Source organism: Amborella trichopoda, chromosome 8, assembly GCF_054954075.1.
Source record: "Amborella trichopoda isolate Santa Cruz 75 chromosome 8, AtrichopodaSantaCruz75HAP2 v2.0, whole genome shotgun sequence".
Lineage (NCBI taxonomy): Eukaryota > Viridiplantae > Streptophyta > Magnoliopsida > Amborellales > Amborellaceae > Amborella > Amborella trichopoda.
In genome coordinates, this window is record NC_142343.1 from 36,387,630 (window position 1) to 36,406,001 (window position 18,372).

General features: G+C 37.4%; 1 protein-coding gene and 1 long non-coding RNA gene across 2 annotated transcripts; one reads left to right on the forward strand and one right to left on the reverse strand.

The window, feature by feature from the left end:
• Window positions 1-5,597: 5,597 nt before the first annotated feature.
• On the reverse strand, window positions 5,598-12,449 carry LOC18437130 (Protein kinase superfamily protein). Its single transcript, XM_006847349.4, has 2 exons — window positions 10,626-12,449; window positions 5,598-6,155 (listed from the first exon to the last, which is right to left on the reverse strand). The coding sequence occupies exons 1-2, from the start codon at window positions 11,994-11,996 to the stop codon at window positions 5,835-5,837; spliced, it is 1,692 nt and encodes a 563-aa protein (XP_006847412.2). The 5' UTR covers window positions 11,997-12,449; the 3' UTR covers window positions 5,598-5,834.
• LOC148781063 (uncharacterized) lies at window positions 10,546-15,979 on the forward strand. Its single transcript, XR_016060633.1, has 2 exons — window positions 10,546-12,584; window positions 15,482-15,979. It is a non-coding gene; the product is annotated as an uncharacterized LOC148781063 (long non-coding RNA).
• The last annotated feature ends 2,393 nt before the right edge of the window (window positions 15,980-18,372 follow it).

The window sequence follows — 18,372 nt, forward strand, 5'->3', positions numbered from 1 at the left end:
AAAAATAGCAGTTTCTTAGAAACAACAAGAGAGGATTGACTACCTTTCTATCCTCCACGTGGTTGTCCCCGACCTTGCAAATCGGATCTGCAATTTCGTCCACTAAACTCATCATTCCATACTTTCTGATAAACATTAATATTCCCCTGCCTAGGAAGCTGGGTCGCCATCAGAGGTGGTACCCCAACTTTTCCATTCTGCACACTGATCTCTTTAAAAGATAATTTAAAATTGAAAACCCCAAGCTTAAGGATACCTTCCTTGGGTTATTCAAATCCTCGCATTTTCACCAAAAAGACCAAGGAATGATAGTTTGTCAGATTCCAATCAATATTAATAAGACGACCACAAAGATTGGCCACATCTTTAACAATAGTAGAAGACCAAGCGATGATTGGAATACCAGACACAACGAGCTAAGCATATCTTCGTTTGATCATATACATCTCTAAAGCAGGAACCCATTTATCAGTAACACAATCTACATTTCTATACTTCCAAAAACACTATGAGACTACTTTGCTGGCTTCTATTGCAGATTCAAGAAAACAAATAATTTTACCTTCAGGAATGGATCGACAAAGACTAGGAATAGAAGACCATGTCCTATTCACCCATTTTTTAAACAAACCAATCTCACCAAACTCCCTTTTGAAAGGAACTATCACCGCTGAAAGTAGTCTTTTTTCTAGTTCTCTAATGATCTCATCGCTCACAAGCACTATATGGTTTCTTCGAAGAAAGGTACTTCTAGGAGTACACAAGATCTCAGCAAAAGATGGCTTACCATGTTCCATCTTTTCTTCTCCCTGTCATTGATATTATAAGCCAAATTGAAGGCCAGACCAAAAGGTTATATTTCCGTTGTTCGGTTGTATTTAGATCCTTCTTGACATCGAGTTTACAGCTATATTGACTCTGCTTCATTGCATTTATGGTAGATGGGACTCCATTGTTGTTCTCTCTCTATAGCACTCACCCTGCAAATGTTGATCTCCCCCTCTCTCTCTTCAATATTTTCTCTTTCTAACAATCAGCATCCATCCTTCATCAAATCTCTCTCACTATTCTGCTCCTCTCTCTAAGACTCATTAATTTTTTTATTGGTAAATTAGGGCTCACAACTTGTATTGGATCAAGGACAATTGAATCCTTATCTAAAAAAAATATTGGGTTTTTCTTTCTTCAATGTATCAAAAAAAAGAACCCCAATATTATCAGTTCTGTCCTAAAGACCTCTTTCCTATATCTCTCTCAATCTCAATCATCCTTATCTCAAATATCTCCCTCTATCTCCTTCAGGAGGCAATCTTTACTCTTTCTCCATTATCTTCCTCAATCTCACAAATCTTCACGTAATGTGACATATCAAAGAAAGCTTCCCTTTTTAGAGAGAGAAAGAAGACACGTCTACACAAAATCCATCTCTATCGAAACCCATATTTCCATTAACGAAAAAGAATTCCTCTCCTCTACACGATAATTATCTCTCTATCAGATGGACCACCTATTTGCATCCATATTTAGGATGGGTGTGTTATGCCTCTAGACCGCATATTGTACAAATGCGGTCCAACCTGCATGAAACAATTGTTCTTTCTTTTTTTCACTTTGATCTCCATTTTTTCTTTTTAAGTGCTTTTCTATTTTTTATTCATCTTTATCCCCCAAAATTTCCTTCTTGGCATTTCCTTTGCTTTATTTGAATTTTTGAATGTAATATTTTCATCTCTAGTCCTCCTCCCCTTCACAATGCTAGTGCTCATGGAAGGATATTTAAGACAAGTAAATGGGTGAACCACAAGTAACCATTCCTCATTGCCCTTTTAGTAGTTTATGAATGTGTAAAATTCATACAAACAAGAACTTTGGCCGCTTTGTTGGGAGGGTCGAAATTGTTTTTTCAGAAGGTTTTTAGTAAAATCGAAAGTAAGGGTGGCAATTGGCCAGGCCAGACATGTCACTGACCCAGCCCTTGTCCCCATAGAACTAGCTCAAGCCTGGCCCACCCCTGCCCCGGGCTGGGTCGGTACAGGCCAAGAAGAATAAAAAATTAAAAGAAAAAATAGAGGGCTGGCTGAGGTAAACTGGGTTAGCACAAGCCCTAGCCCAGCCCTTGGGCCAAGTTGATTGACCTAAGGCCTACTTTTTTAGAGAGTTGAGTGCCTAATCCGAAGCTCATAGGTGACATAGTTCGTATTTCTCCAAATACATTTTTCATGAATTAAATGCGCACTTTAGCATTGATAGTCACCGACAAAAGGAAGCACATGTTTGAAGCATGTGCCATGTGGGCTTCTACCTTTCCTCCATTACTGCCTATAGTTTTCATGTGCGCGTCCACTCAAATACTTGTCACCATTTTTTTAATAATATCACCATGTTCATTTTTTCTAGGACTTGTTCAACATTAACGTAATACGAATTATTTGTCAATAATAATTAATATTTCCTTTTTTCAGTTGAGTTTGTTGAGGTGAATTCGAGGTCATAAAGTATGATGATATAAAGGGCATAAAGGCATCTTCATACGTTTTTGTTTATCCCCCAAATATCATTTTTAACATTCAATTGAATATCTTATTAACAAACATTTACAAATTTCCTTTCATGTTATTAAAAAAGGCTGCAGGTGGCATACGGATGCATCTGTAGTAGTAGAGGCAAGGTGTACTTTCAAATTTTATCATGGTATATAGTTTTGATATAAAATGATTTTAGGAATATCTCAAAATCTATGTTTATATCTAATTATAAAATTTTAAATTTTAAAAATGGTTAAAATAAAGTAGATCTATAAACATATGAAAATCTTGAAAATAGACGGTGTAGATAATACGTTGTCAAATGTACTATTTTTTAGACTGAAAATCTTTTTATTTTTCATTATCATATGTCTCGATGTCGAGATGATCAATCAAAAGGTTTTTCAACATTAAAACTACTTTTTCTGATGGATTTTTGAGGTGCATCCGCGGTTCTACGGGTTGAATACTTATATATAAACTTTTTTTAAAAAAAAATTAGAGTGATGAGGAAAATTTGTGGGCGTATGATGGCATTCTTTAGTAGTAGCAAATAGCAGATTATATTTTCCATTTTGTGTCGGTGAGGTCAGAATAAAGAAGAGCTCAAAATCAAATAGCTGAGCATAAAGCTATCTTTGTCGCAATCTCGAGGACGTATAGTGCAACTGTAATTTTTGTACAGTATAAATTTCCAAATGAGAGAGAAAGAACAACTTAGAAGATCATGTTTTGGAGAGCGAGAGAACAACTTAAAAGATCATGTTTTAGAGAGCGAGAGAACGACTTAAAATATCATGTTTTGTCCAAAGAGTGAGAAATGTTAACATGGGTCCGAGTACTTGTTTGTTAGAGAGAGTGAGGATTTGTGTGATCCGGAGAGAGAAACTGTTGTGTGGTGCATGAAGTGTAAAGGAGAATACCATGTTCGTTTTCTTTTTTGTGTACGTAATTCGGTAGAGAAAAGATCTCCAACTTGTAGGAAGAATGAAATTCAAGACGACATGTTATTGTGCTGATTATGACACCAACGCCATGTTCAAATACTAATGTTTGTGTGTAGAAAGAGAGAGAGAGAGAGAGAGAGAGGCTGTGGCTGTGGCTGGGCTCATCATACCAACCAACAAAAAGCCTCGGATTCATCTTAAGGAAATGCGCATATACTATGCTCCCATGGGCGTATATATTCTACTCCCTCGGTCAAAAGACCTAGTTAGGCTGATTTTTTTTTATCTAAAAATTTCGGAATCATATAAAAATTATTAGATGATTATTTTTAAAAGAACAATATGAATTTTGAGTTTTCTAACGCTTAGATCTAACCCTTCAAAGATTCGACAGTCTCTAGGCATTAGTTTTTTTTAGTACACATAGAGCTTACTTCTAAAACCTTTTTAGTTGAGATTATTCTATTGGTTGTAAAGATTGCAACCCCAAATTTGAGATCCAAAAATATCCCTAGCATATATTTACTCAAGAGAGTAATAAATAGTATATTCACGCAGGAGTAAAAAAAAAAATTTAGGCAAAAAGGAAAGCACCATGCAATCATATTTTTGTTTTACTTGGGTGCTTGGTCCTTTTATTGGGATCGTTTTCTAAGACAAGAATGATAACATTGCTCCCTAAAACAATGGAAGAAAGGGCAAAAGGCAGCACCACCACTCATTGCTTGTTGGGAGGCCCCCCCTTAACCCGGAGGCCCCCCTATACTTCATCTATTCTATTTACTAATTAAAGTGAGAATCATACCTGAACCCTTATGCTCGTGTACAAAGAGGTTGATCACAACTAATAAACAGTTATTTCAAAATGACCGATTCAACTGATCTAGATCTAGATTAGGAGTAGGGGCGGCAATCGACTCAGACCCAATCTAGGTCTAGGTTTGGATCCAAAAATTAGTTCCAACAGGTCGGGTCTGGGTCCAAATCTTGGATCCGGCCGGACTCAAACACGACCCGACCCGCTGCCATACCTAAATTCAAGAGGTTCTAGTTTGAGGAAATGCTCTCCAAAGAAAACTCTCCGATATAAAGGCTCTATCACATGAGAAAGTGCTTTCATATCAAAAGAGCTAGGAAAGCATTTTCTCTTGAAAACACATTGGCGTATCCCCTTCGACCCGTAGTGCTACAGTGTTTTCCGCTTTCCCGTGAAATAAACGTGAGAAAGTTGGGGTCCAACAGAAAAGTTTTATCCTATAGAGAACTTTCCTTCAAAACAAATGCTCCTTATAAATTGATTATGTAGCGTTTTCCACATGTGTTTCTCAGGGAAAAAATGGGTTTGAGAGAGTCCTTTCCGTAAACTGCTTACGACATAAATAATTTTACATTAGCAACCTATTTCATGTGACTGAGAACCAAACGTACTTTTATTCAAAATTATGATATTCGGAATTTTTTTAAAAAAAAGATACTAATCGCTTCGAAAATGAAATTTCCACAATCACTACAAAACCCTCTTATACCATTTAAAAATAAAAATTCCTGCAAACTCCAATCTAACTGTGGAATTGTTCAAGTTGGACCTGGCAAATCCTGAATCAGAGATGTGGGGCCCAATTTCAATTTTTAAATCAGTACCAATACAACATTGGTGATTTATATTCTAAGGGTCAACTCTCTCCATCACCTTTAATCCTTAGCTTGAAATGGCAATTTCTCTCGTCTTGTATAGATCTTCATACTTGGGTACTTCGAAATGAGATTAAAATGATCATTTATCTTATTGTACATGGAGGACTTAATCATTTTCACTCATTAGATGTCAAATTGAAGATGGCTCGAAATGAATCATAAAATTCGAGATAAAATCCAAGAATTTTTTTTTTTTTTTTTTTTTTTTTTCGGAACTTCATGTCTATACAATGACCCTCTTATTTTGAAATTTAAATAACAAAAATGAATGTGACCTCCATGTACAAAATATAAAAAGCCTTTTTATAGACAATCTCGAAACGAAGTACCTTATAGCAAACGCTTATCGAATCAACAAAAAAAACCAAATAACTTCACCCAAACAATCGTCCAAGACATATATTGTGAATGAAGAAAAGAAGAAAACCCGGCATGAGAACATTCAGGGCAGCATCTTAAAGATCAAAAGCCACTGTATACATCATCATCATCTGAATTTTATCCTAATGATTTGGGATGGACTATACAAATCTTGTTCATCCGCCCTATAAAGAACAAAGTCATGCTCTATAAAGAACAAAATACTAAAGAGAGAAAAAAAAAAAAAAACTATACCTCCTCCAAATAACAAGAAAATGCATTTACGAGTGAAAAGACCAAAATACGATCAAGAATCCCCGCTGGAAGACGAATAGCTGAGGGAATAACTGTTTTCAAAATCGCTTAGGATGGATGCTATCTGTGGAAGAGTAGGGCGTTGAGAGGGGTGAACATTCCAACAACTGTTCAAAAGTGACTGGAGAACGGCTGGGCAACTGGCCGGAATCTGAGGCCTGAGGCCATTAGTGGCGATTCCGACCGCTGCTTGAACTGGAGAGTAACTGGCATAGGCGGTTTCTCCGGTCAACATCTCCCACACCACCATCCCAAAGCTGTAAACGTTGCTCATTGTTGTTTCCTCTACACTCTCAGGATCGCCCGCGATTATCTGCAATGAAATGGCAAATGAAAGTTGGTTTCAGTGAAAATATATGCTGTTTCTCTCTCAAGAAATGGTGAAAGTGCGTTCAAGGGTTTCAACCTTGTGACTTGTGAGAGAGCGACAGAGGACCCTACCCATTCTTTTCGGGAACGAAGTTCACTGTGAAAACAATGTTCACTATGAAAACAATGTTCCTAGAGTGATTTGAGATTTTGAATATAGAAAAACACAATATCCAAATGAAAATTATTTAAATTTTGAATTTTAAGTAAAATGATTGTAGAAAATTATTTAAATTTTAAATTTTAAGTAAAATGATTGTAGCACCTGATGGCCACCACGTTGTCGTTTTCATTTTCACCACCAACATCACCCCACGAACTACCTTAAAAAATAAAAATAAAAAAATTAAAAAAAAAAAAAAACCTAACGCCTTATCTAATTGGAAAAAATGGGCCCAGGCCTGTCTTCCCATTGAATTATCCAAAAAAAAACTATCAAATTTTTTTCCACCAAAAAAAAAGATCTCCCTTTTTTCCTTTTTTTTTTTTTTTTTTAACATAACCTTTTTAATCGATGGATTAAATCTCACCCCAACCAATTCTCTCTCTCTCTCTACCAAACCAAAGATGACCAAAATTAGGACTACCCAGTGTTCAATCATGAAGAAAAAGCTGCAAAATATGAGTGTACCTCTACCCCTCCATTGTCATTTTCAAAGAGACGTTTAATCCTGGGACTCTTTTTGCATATTCCTCTTCCTACTAAAACTTGTTCAAAATTACACTCAACCCATCGTACAAGAGCATTCTGTCACCACCAGAGATTGGGCCTTTTCCCCCTTTTTCTCTGTTTCCCACGAGGAAACCAATGAGCCTTCCTTCAAAAAATGGCGGCTCATTAGCAGCTCTTCTTCAAGTGCTGAAGCATTTACCGACCACTTTGTGGCAATTACAGTGATGAAGACTACAGGAGACTTTAAAATAATAGTCATTCATGTCAGGAAAGCTATCGCCATGATAGACCCTGGTTCTCTCCACTTGATATCATAAGAAATCTCATTTATGCCGTTTTCACTTCACTCTACAACTAAATGACGGGTGTGCAGAACAATATTTTGCTCTTGACTCAGATGAAATAGATAAACACAAGACAGACATAGCAATCATATTATTTGAAAGCTTAAAAAATGAAATGGATACTCTGTCCGATGAGATTATAGTGCTGGTAGATACCATGTTGTTGCCCTTTGTATTGAAAAAAAATATTGTCGTACTTTTTTTTTTGCTCAATGGCAACTTCTCTGCAAGGTATGCAAAGTATTCCGATAACAAGACAGGCAAGGAGAAGACTGGTTATATAAACATGACCGACTTCTACTATTCAATGGTGGTGGTACGCCTTTCTCTCACCTTTTTCTCTCATTTATCTTATTGCTTGGTTGGTACCCCTGCACACCTTTCTCTCTCCCTTGCTTTTTTGGCTTTTTCTTTTTGAAGTTTATAGGTAATGTTTTTCAAAAAACCACCATGTTGGCTGTGATCCTAATCTTATGTTCTTCTCAAAGGGCCATCTCTTAATGTTGAAATTGTCAATAGTGTACCAAGGGAGAGTACAGTGGCATTGGCCATGCTCTAGTTCTTCCCAAAAGAAATCTCTTAAGTCTATTTGGACCATAAATGGCCATGAACCTCCACAAATAGTTGTTTGAGGTCCGAGAAAATGATAAAATGGAAAACTGCCTGATGAAGGATTAGATTTTGACCGAAATGCCCTGCTTATATAACCGGTCTTCTCCTCGCTATGAACATACCTTGCACAGAAGTCGCCCTTGAGGGAAAAAAAAAGTATGACAATATTTTTTTCAATACAACATGGTATCGCACGGAGAGATCATTTCATTTTCTAAGCCTTCAAACAGTAAGGCTCCAATGCCCGTCTTGTATTTATTCTTCTCATCTGAATCAAAAGCAAAAGTTTGCTCTACTGATACATATTCCCACACATCAATCATTTGATTGTAGAATGCGATGAAGGCGGCATAGATGAGACCTTCTTCATCTGATGTCAAGTGGGGAAAGATAGAGTCTACCATGGCTATAGCTTTCTTCGCATAGGTGAACATTATTCACAGGTCTCAAGAAGTCTTCATCACTTTAGCCGCCACAAAGTGGTCATGCCTGATAAATACTTATGCTCTTGAAGAAGAGCCGCCGACGGTAAGCTTCAACCTTTTTACCGCCATTTTTTCATCAAAGGCTCACTGGTTTCCTACAACATGTTGCTCCTGTTAGCGTATGGATATATATCGTTTTAGTATTGATATACATCATTATGGATACATATCAGTACGAATATATATCTTTATTGATATATATATCTCTTGATAAGATTGGGTGCTCAAGCATCTCTTGCTTATGATAAGATTAGCTAGTAAGTATCAATAACTGTTGGTATCTATCCAAAATGGTTATTAACCATATATATTTATATAGGATTTTGTATTTTCTTTATCATTCAATATACAGAGAATTCTATGCATATCCTAAGATTCTATCATGGTAACAAAGCCATATACTTTTCAACTTCAGATCTGAGTTCCCCAACCTCAAATCTAAAGTCGGGAAATTCGTTCCAAATATATACGTTGTTTTCTCTCTTTAAAATTGCCTCTAGCATAAGAAAGGCCTTTGTTTCTTCTTGCTTCCGTTGAATTTTTTTTTGCAATCTGTTCATAAAGATGGTTACATGCAGTAAAAAGCTGCCCAGAAGCACCAGAAACTGCTGCGACAATCCAATAGCCACGAAAGCAGTCGTACCCATCTATATAAAAGTTGTCGTATCTAAAACCTACGTCTAAATCAACCTCTGAAAACCGATCAATCTGCCCCATCTAAAAAACAGCCCCTCAACCTATTTTTTGGCTTTGGATCTTGATCTTTAGGTCTAGATCTATCTGAAATTTCACCTAGTCACTCTAATCTCTGTATGATGATTGAGTGTTCTGTTACTCGATCCTATTTGATGATCGAATTTTTCGTTACTTTATCTTGTTTGTTCAGTTCTGCGAGCTGCGGAATCCTTCTCGGATCCACATCGAGTTCTGTTGGCTCTTGCAAGTGTCGTTATGTTTCTGTTTCAACTGAGTCTATTATGATATGGTCGTCTGTTCCTGAGGCTTGCCACTTTTTGTGCTTCTTGATCAAACAATCTACGCATGACAACCACTGCTTCGCTTGGTTATGATACACACTTGAAGATCACTACTCATATTTGGTATGCTATGCACCTGAAGATCATTGTCGTTTGTTTCCGAGGCTTGCTGCTTTTTGTGCTTCTTGATCAAGTAATCTTAACATCGCAACCGCTGCTTCTCTTGGTCATGACATGCACCTGAAGATAACTACTCATATTTGGTATGCTCTGATACCAAATGTTAGGTACCTAACCAATACGCCCCAAAACCCTTGGGTGATGAAAACGTGGAAAATTAGGCCCTTAAACCATATAGGATTGTTACGTACCATCACGCTCCGCAATTGACATCCTCGGGGGCTCACTTTATGGTGGCGCTCACTTTGATCAAGTAGCCCTTTCCATAGGTAATCCTTTCACCCTAGGATCGACGTCCTCGACGACTCTCGCTCTATGGTGGTTCTCACTCTATGGCGGCTCTCACTCTGATTTTTTTTCAAGGAACCCTATCTATAGGTAGCCCTTTCTTAGGATTTGAACCTAAATTGCAATGGTTGCACTGATGTCAAAAAGCAAGTTCTCCGTAAAAATAAATATCCAGAAATGATTTTTATCAAGAATTGTTGGTATTTATCATGTTATTGGCCGTATATTTATTCGGAGTCTTCTATATTCTTTATCATTTAATATATTGAGAGTTCTCCCTCTATGGGCTTCCTCGAGAGCGAATGGAGGTAGGGTTGGCAACTCGTCGTGGGCTGATCCAGCCCTGACTTAGGAGAACCCGTATTCTTTAAGGGCCGGCCTGGCCTGGAACGGATCTCATCCGTTCAGCAAGACCAGGTAAAATTAAAGAAAAGCAAAACAAAAAAAGTTAAAACAAATAAGGGCCGGACTGGCCCAGCCCAGGCTGGGCTCTGGGGCGAGTGGCACAAGTCCTAGTTTTTATGGGGCCGGGCGATGCGTCCGAGAGAGATGGCGAGAACTCGAATGTCAAATTTTGGGTAATTTTAAAAAGAGAGAGAGAGAGGGGACCCATCTCATTTTTGGGCCTCCTCTAGAGAGAGAAATGGAGGCATGTCAATTGTTGGGAAAGAGAGAAATGAATGGATAGAGATGATGTCATTGTCAAATTTGAGACCAAAATATTGGACATATCAGTTTTGAACATTTGAGAGATCGAACACAGTGGGGAAACAGTTTAGAGAGAGAGAGAGAGAGAGAGTGAGGGAAAGAGGACAACAATTTAGAGAGAGAGAGAGAGAGAGAGAGCGCACTAACCTCAGGTGCGAGCCACCGAAAGCCCGACGTCTCATACTCCGTGACCTCGCCTCCGCCCCCGCAACACCTCCTCACCGCCTCGAACCCAGCCAGCCCCGCGTTCCCCTCCCCATCCAACAATACACAACCCGTGTTCAAGTCCCTGTACACAACCCCACTCTCGTGCATGAACCTCAGCCCCTCCGCCACGTCAGCCGCTATCCTCACCACCTCCCTCACCTCCACCCTCCCCTTCCTCTCCTGCACGGACCCACCCTCCATGAGCCTCGTCACGATACACAACCCCTGCTTCTCCACCATACACAACCCATAGAACTGGACGAGACCCCTCTTCCCGCTCCCCATCACCTCCAGCACGTCGCGCCTGATCTCGATTTCGGCAAAAATTTCGAGCTTTTCGCCGCACCCACGGACCATCCGAGCCCTCACGCGCCGGCCCCTGAACAGGCCCTCGAACCCATCAGGGCCCGATTTCACGAGCTCGAGCTCGTCTGGGTCTATGACCCACCGAGCCAGCTCGTCGAACCTGGCCACGAGCCAGGGCCTAGAGGGCTCGGGCTCTCGAGCCCTGGTGAGCTCGCCTTGACACCCGCAGAGCCCCAGGGCTAGCTTCATCGCCCCGGCCTTGGTGCCTCGTTTTGCTATAGAGCCGGCTTTGAGCGCCCCATCAACCTTGGCCCTGAACCCACGCTCGTGGCCTGGTTGTACCAAAACAAGCACCACCCCAAGGGTACACCCCTTCTTCTCAAAGATCTGGACTCTTTTGCAGCAAGTAGAAGCCGAATCCAATGCACCGGCCATGGCCGGCCATGAAATCGGCGACATTGAAGCAAAAGTTAGGTTAAACAGTGTTCCGGTGTTGAACTCACTCGAATCCTGCACTTCTTGAACCGAAACAGCAGGTCGATCGCTTGCGCTTGCTTGTTCGATGAGTTTGACGTGAGAGAAAACTTCTCTGATCTCAAAACCAGCGTTTGCATAACTCAGAGGAAGAGAATCAAAGTGTCGGCGAATCGTGGAGATCAATTTTTCCGGGAGCTGGCTTCCTGGATAGAGCTGAGTTAGGTTTTTGACGACGCCTCCCCATAGGGCTTTTCGACTGTCGGGGTCTCGGACCTTGTCGATGTTTCCAGGGTCGAGATTGAGTGTGGTTTTGAGGGTGGAGAGGGCTTCTGTGAAGTTGCGACTGAAACGGTGGAATTTCTTCTGGACGAGGTCCTTGATGGGGTTGGATGAGGAGGGGAACGGCTGGGATGCGTCGTGGGGGTTGAAGGCCTCAGAGCGATCGTGGGTGCGCATGAGGACGTGCTCCACAGTGTCGTCGTCGGTGGCAGTGCTGCTTCGGCTGGTCCAGCACTCCAGGGCAGCCATTGGTGGCGGTTTTAAAGAGAGAAAGTGATGAACCAGATTCAGAGAGATTTCAGAGCGGGGGAGAAGAGGGAGAGGGGTGCATTGTTGTTTTAGAGAGAGAGAGTGGAGTGGTGCGCGAGGTGGGATTTTGAGGAGAGAGAGAGAATGTGGAAAACTTGGAGGAGAGAGAAAATGGCGAGAGGGGATCAGAGTCAAGATACTCGAGAGCAGGAATGAGTAGAGAGAGAGAGAGAGCCAGACTCAGGAGACTCGGAACTTAGAGAAAGAGAGAGGGCAGCAAGTGTCACTGTGGAAGGCTCACATTGATTTGAACTTGAAGCAATGGCGACAGAGAGAGAGAAAGAAGGGGGGAGGAGAGAGAAAGAGAAGCGATGGCGAGAGAGAGAGATGGGAGGAGAGAGATAGAGAAGCAATGGCGAGAGAGAAGGGGGAGGAGAGAGAAAGAGTTACAGTGATGTGATGTTGGGAAGTGTGTTGGGAGAGACGTTGATGGATGGCGGATGTTTGGCACGAGCGCCACATGACTAGCGTCGTGTCCGCACATGTGCACGGAATCAATCATCTGAACCTGCGTTCGTAGGTGGACAGGTTTCAATACCCTGCTCAGTTTTTTAAATCCCAGCAATTTTCATGCTTTGGAATTTTGGATAGAAATCGATGGAGATCGAAGCGATTCGGGGAGGGTATTTATTATTATTATTATTATTTTAAAAAAAATTTATATAGGGTTGAGGCTCTAAACGATCAAGCATACGTCAAAATTTTGGTGATATTTTAATGCTCAAATATTTTTAAATTGATCATCTCAACATCAAGATGCAATAATCCGAAAAAAATATGGATTTCAAAAAATGGATTTCAAGTTTTGAAAATAGTGCATCGTATTTTTTTTACTGTTAATTTTCAAAATTTTCAAGTTTCATATATATGTTCGATCTATATTATTTTTTAAGCTTTAAATTTTATAATTAAAGATGAAAATATATTTTAAAACTATCACAAAAATTTCCAATATTAAAACCACATTTCTCGATACTATTTAAAGATACGTTTTATTTTGATTGTTTAATGCCTCGGCTCTGTACAAATTGCATCCTTTTTTTTATCTTATCTAGTACTTTTTTAAGGTTCTTGTAAATTTCTACAAGGTAAACTGTTATTTCTTTTATATATATATATTTAAATATATATATATATATATATATATATATTTAAATATTCTTTTGATCATTGATTCAGAACAATCTATACTTGATCTGGATCACCGAATCAACAATTCGACATGAATTTGTAGGTGAACAATTGCCCCACCAATCCATGTTTTAAAACATTATTCTTGCTCGGTAATTGTTGTCGATGTCTTGAAAATTGAATCGATACGTCAAACCAATCACCAATTGATTCTCAAAAAAAAAAAAAAAATTGATTCCAACCTAGCTTTGAGTCATCTCATCCGGTCAACTTGTTGTTTTAGATTGTTTTACTACAAAAACTTAAAAATCAAATAAATGTTATGAATTGGAATCAAGGGGTCTCATACTCATACAAGTAAACCTTTGAAGCTGACTCAACTATTTTTAAAACATGGGAAAATATCATTTAAGAGGTCAAAACCCCTTAAGATAGCGCCAGATTATCGATATTAACATTTGGGGATTGCTTTTTTTTTTTCCTCACTTTGGTACCTCCTCCAAACAAATTTTAGAAGTCTCTAATTGCCTTTGTTTTGTATTAGAAATAAGGAATAATAAGGAGTGTCGCAGTAATTTGACCCTCAAAAGCCCCAACCGAATTACAAAAATCCCCTAGTTATTTTGTATTACAAACAAGGCGATCATTATTAAGAATCACTAAAAATAAGAAAAAGCAATCCTTCAAATGGTAATAGAAAGAATTGGACCCGATTAATGATTTCATTAAAGGGATTTCAACCCCTAAAATAACATTTTATCCTTAAAAATTAGTATTCACGTGACTAACTTGACAAATACTCTCCTAAAGATGCTACTAAGATGAGAGAAATTTTTGCTCACTTTCTGAAGTAATGAAAAAAATCGAGAGGTTTTATTTTACATCAATAACTTTTTTTTTTCTTTTTTTTTCCCCTAAAATGCCCCCACTTCAAAAGGCTCGAAGAGTGTTTCAAAACCCGGATTAGTGAGGTGCATTGCCCACCTAAAAAATATGTGTCAAACAACCGGATCACCCGATCTGTGGTCCAAAAAAATATTTTAAAATAAAATATTAAAATAATTAATAGGATCTAAGAAAACATTAGATGGCTCACAAAAATAACTATGAAATAAGGGGGTTTTAGGAGGGGACTTGGCTGGTATCGATACCTTCCCATAGTTACTTCAGTATCGGCCGATTACTGATCTGGATAGTTGGGTTTTCAAATGTTGGTAATCACAATGACATGGGATCAATGTTTTGAATAAATTTCTATTATATTGGGGAACTTTCGTGATCTAAAATCAAATTTAATCGAAACGACTTCAAATTTTGGATATTCAATATTTGAAGGCATTTCGACAATGCCGTTAAAAGTCTGACGTCTACACTCTCCTTTTCTTTTCTTTTCTTTTCTTTTTTGAAGTCAAATGGCTTCAAACTCTCAATATATAAATTCAGAGCTGAAAGATAGCGTCCTCCCGTTTTTGCTTAATCTCTTTCACGGATCCCTCGTGGGAACATGCTCCATCTCTCCTCCTACTCCGTTTGTTCTTACAGTAACGGTCGAACCACGTGGTCGATTTTTATAGGCCGGGGCTTTGATGTGTCATATATGCACCTCTTAAAACACAGTCTTCTTATCATTTTTTTAATTTTTTTTTATCCAATTCTTCAAATATCTTTCTTAGACCTAAAATTTTAGAGGAACATAACCATAATTGTGGACATGAGTAAAATGGATTTTGGAGTTTAAAAATAATTTTTTAAAGTTTTATTTTTTATTGATTATTAACGTTCATTTTGTTCTCCATAGATCTTTAGATTCGTATTACTTTTTGAGTTGTAAAACCTTGAATCTCAAGCGAAGATGTATCTAGAGCATAGTTAACAAGTCTCTCTTTAAAATAAAATATAATTTTAAAAAAAAATCTTTGATTTTTTTAAATCCGTCAAAAAACTCCGAGTTTTTAAGAGATCTTCAAGAAATAGGGTTTTTTTAATGGTACTTATATAAATTTGTATTTCATCTTTCTTTAAAAAAACTTTTCAAAAAATTTCTTCCTTATAACTTTATTTTTTTATAAACTTAATATTAGTGAATTTGGTTTAAATATATGCACATTAACATTGTGAGTAGATTAAAAATCTTGATTTAACAAAAAAAATCATCAAAAATTTCACCAATAAGTTCCCTTAGAAAATTTGTACGAAAAAATACAAGCAATATATTCCCAAAAAATATATCAAAATAATCGGTAAGAGTAAGTAAAAAGAATAGTAACCCTATGAAATAACTTTTTTTTCTACAGAATTTAGGGCTCCCAGGAAGTGGTGGTGTAATCAGAGATGGTGATGATGCATTTATTATTGTTTTCAGCACACCTTTTGGCATTGCATCCGACAACTTTGCGGAATTGTATGCCCTTAAAGAGGGCATTAATCTAGCTATTCAGTGCTGGCAGATTGAAAGCGATTCATCCCTACTTGTCAATGTCATTTAAGGTTGATGCAACCCTCTGTGGACACTTCACACGATTGTAGTTAACCACAGACAGAGCGTTTCAAATTTTGTGTGGTCAATTTCTCATATCTATCACGGGGGCAACATGATAGCAGATATAATCACTAAAAAGGCTGTGGCCCTTCTCTAGTGCTACGGTTTGGCGTAGTACATTGCCATAATTGCAGTAAAATTATGATTTGCATTTCTTTATCTTTATTAATGTAAAACCGGGTAGGGGGCTTCTCCCCCATTGATTTACCAAAAAAAAAAAAAAAATGGAATATCATTTTTTTGTTTAAATTCAGAGTGTCTTTATAAAGAGTAAGTGAGAGATTCAATGATGCTAAAGGTTTGGGCAATTGGAAATTCACTATAAGATTTGAATTTGCTTAACCATTTTATTTCTTTCTTTATGTATAGTGAAGTTTGATTAATTTTGTTGTTATTTTGATTTTATTTGTGTATACGATAGTGCATTTTGGATGGACTACTTTTTACTTATTTGGGTCATTATGTTTTGTTTTAGTTAACTGCAATCCTATACAGGGGGTCCTTTTTGTTTTTTTTTGTTTTTTTTTTTTTGAACAATAATTCTATACTTTGGTTTATATATCTTGTTATTTATTAATGTAGAGCTCCGATTCGCATCGATCTCTAAGATGAAATATGCTCAAATCTTAACAAAACTTAGTTAAATTGCTGAAAGATAAAGAATACATGATAGCTAAATTATAGGCCCAAGAATGACACATATCTATTCAGACCTGATTTTTTCTTAGGTCCACTGGTAGCGCCAGCTTCTAGATTTGTATATTAAAATACAAAAAATTAAATTAATGATTAAAATTAGCTAAAATTAAATAAATAAAGTATACTTACCTTTAGGAACTCGGAATCAAGAGTTTCGGGCTTGGATTAGACTGTTATTCTTATTTGCACCACCATATCCTTTTGGATGCTTATACTTACTTGAATTGGTAGATCTAATGTGCTTTGACCTAAGTCTAGGATTTCTAAAGCAAGGAGAAAAGTTGGGAAATTTTTAGGTAGTGTCTATTTTGACTTTTCTAAATGTTTAGTTTTCTAAGGTTTTTGGAGGCTCCCAAGGTTAAATCCAAATTTTAGGATTTATTGGGATTTTTCTTAAGATTTTTAGGAGCTCCTAAGGTTAAATATGAATTTTAGGATTTATTGGGATTTTTCCTTAGATTTTTAGGGGCTCCTAAGATTAAATCCGAATTTTAGGATTTGTTGGGATTTTTGGGGATTTTGTTTTTGTTTTTGGAAATTTTCTAGGGTTTTTCTATTTTCAGCTTTTTTTGGGCTATTTTTTTCCTAATTTCGAGAATTTCTAAGGGATTTCTGATCTCTTCCTCCTCCCTTTTTGGGTTATGGAGGATGGTATTTATAGGTTTGAATTTGAGATTTTTCTTATTCTATTTTGATTTTTTTATAGATTTTTTTAGATTTATCTTGATTTTTTTTTGCTTTATCTAATTTAAAAACATATTTTACTGCAACATCGGCCCAGACTGGGCCCGTCATGGGCTTTGGTGATGCGTGTGACCTGGCCGTCAAGCGGGCCTGCCTGACTTGCCCCGTGTCGGGCGGGTCGCCCTGGACCCATTAAGTAGGGATTGAAGTGTCATTTTTTACATTATTTTAATCATAGGCTCGATTTGGGTGATTTTTGGACCCTTGGAAATCTCTTGGGGGTCTACTTCGATTTGGGATAGGTTTTGGCCAGTTTTGGAACAATTATATTGGATCTAAGTTTTTGTGGTTATTCGAGCTCAGAATCGAGGTTTTTAGGAGTTCCTTTAGCTAAAATTCGAGGGGGTCTACAAGTTCTTATATTTTAGTATTATTCATGTTGCTTAATTTTATACTCCCAATAAATCTATGATATCTTTTGCGTTCTGATAATAGAGTAAGCATCCTTACTGGATTTATTTATTACTCTACTGAGACCAATTAAGGCCATAAAATTATTATTCAATAGTTTTAATGAATCTATACAATAATTACAAATCATAATTCTACAATATGTCATCTTTACATATCCGATTTTTTCAATCCATTTTTTGAGCCAAATCCGAAAAATTCATGATTTTATAACTTATCTTATTTTTTGGCAATCTGTACTTTTTACCCAACTTTTTCGTCCGACTTTTTGAAATAAAATTAATTTATAACCGATATTTTGGTTTGCAAATATATTATTAGTCCCTGACTTGCTAATTATGATCTAAATGAACGTATATCTCAAATCCTAAATGCATTTCGAGCATGAATTTTTAGAAAGGGGTCGCAATTGAACATGATTTTATTCAAAGTATTCCCATAATTATGGCTACCTCTCCCTTAATTTAGCCCCCATTTATGCTACACATAGCAATGCTTTGCAGTTTATTGCAAAAATACTCATAATATTAGTAAACATTTTAAGTGCGTGATGCTACCTCAAATCTCAATAGAAAATGCAATCGAAAAACTTGCAAAATGGATTCCAAACTTTAAAAATGATCCATCTTGAAGGACTGTTTTAGACGATTCATTTTAAATCTTCACATATATATAGGATCTAACATCATTTTTTAAATTTCAAATTTCATAGTTAAGTGCAGAAAAATAGGTCCACAAGAATAACAAGGTTTTCTAGCGCCAGAGGTAGTGTTTCTATTAACTTTTTAAGTA